At 36.8% G+C, this 987-nt stretch overlaps 1 protein-coding gene across 1 annotated transcript; it reads left to right on the forward strand.

Moving 5' to 3' along the window:
• Nucleotides 1–298: 298 nt before the first annotated feature.
• On the forward strand, nucleotides 299–717 carry LOC308630977 (ragulator complex protein LAMTOR5-like; the record flags this gene model as incomplete). Its single annotated transcript, XM_081261814.1, has 1 exon — nucleotides 299–717. Exon 1 carries the CDS (start codon nucleotides 442–444, stop codon nucleotides 715–717), a length of 276 nt encoding a protein of 91 aa, XP_081117940.1. The 5' UTR covers nucleotides 299–441.
• Nucleotides 718–987: the final 270 nt, after the last annotated feature.

Below are 987 nucleotides of genomic sequence, written 5' to 3' on the forward strand. Positions count from 1 at the left end.
TAAGTCAAATCCCAATCATGCATGATTTTGTCAAAATGAACCCAACTATTATGTATAACTATTAATGCTCTAATAAAAGAGTTTTAAAAACAAAAAAAAAGAATAATAATTTGTTCTCAGAAATGCTTAGTCTGTCTAGCCTCAAACTTCACTTGGAATAAAGCTTACAAGGAATTGACAAAAAAAATAGCATTCTGATAAACTTGGAAACAAATAGATTGATCAGGATCAGATAAACTTCTTCAAGTTTTGTGACTTTTAAAAATACAAATTCAGGGATGGAGGTATAGTTCAATAGTAGAGTGTTTGCTTAGCATGTGAGAGGATCTATGCTCTATCTCTAGTCCTGCAAGAAAATAAAAAATTTTTAATTAAAAATCATTAAGTAGCTGAGGACTGGCTGTGCTGCAGCGTCCTGCCCCGAGGTGGCCTTTGAGTGGGATGGAGGCGACTTTGAAGCAGCACTTGGAGGATACAATGAAGAATCCGTCCATTGTTGGAGTCCTGTGCACAGATTCACAAGGACTTAATCTGGGCTGTCGTGGGACCCTGTCAGATGAACATGCTGGGGTTATATCTGTTCTAGCCCAACAAGCAGCTAAGCTAACCTCTGACCCCACTGATATTCCTGTGGTGTGCCTAGAATCAGATGATGGGAACATTATGATCCAAAAACATGATAGCATCACCGTGGCAGTGCACAAAACGGCCTCTTGATCTCTCTCATCAGTTCTCCAGCAGCCTGTCACTGGGACTCAATCCTACTATGTTAATTATCTTACAAAACTAGTTAAGTTTGGGCTGGGGATGTGGCTCGAGCGGTAATGTGCTCACCTCAGCACCACATAAAAATAAAATAAAGATGTTGTGTCCACCAAAAACTAAAAAATAAATATTAAAAAAAATAAAAATAAATAAATTTACTCCCTTTTTATTATTGAATAATATTTTATTAAGGCATTATAATTATACATAGTATTGGGGTTT

The sequence above is a fragment of the Spermophilus citellus genome (assembly GCF_964194105.1).
Source record: "Spermophilus citellus genome assembly, chromosome: 11".
Classification (NCBI taxonomy): Eukaryota; Metazoa; Chordata; class Mammalia; order Rodentia; family Sciuridae; genus Spermophilus; species Spermophilus citellus.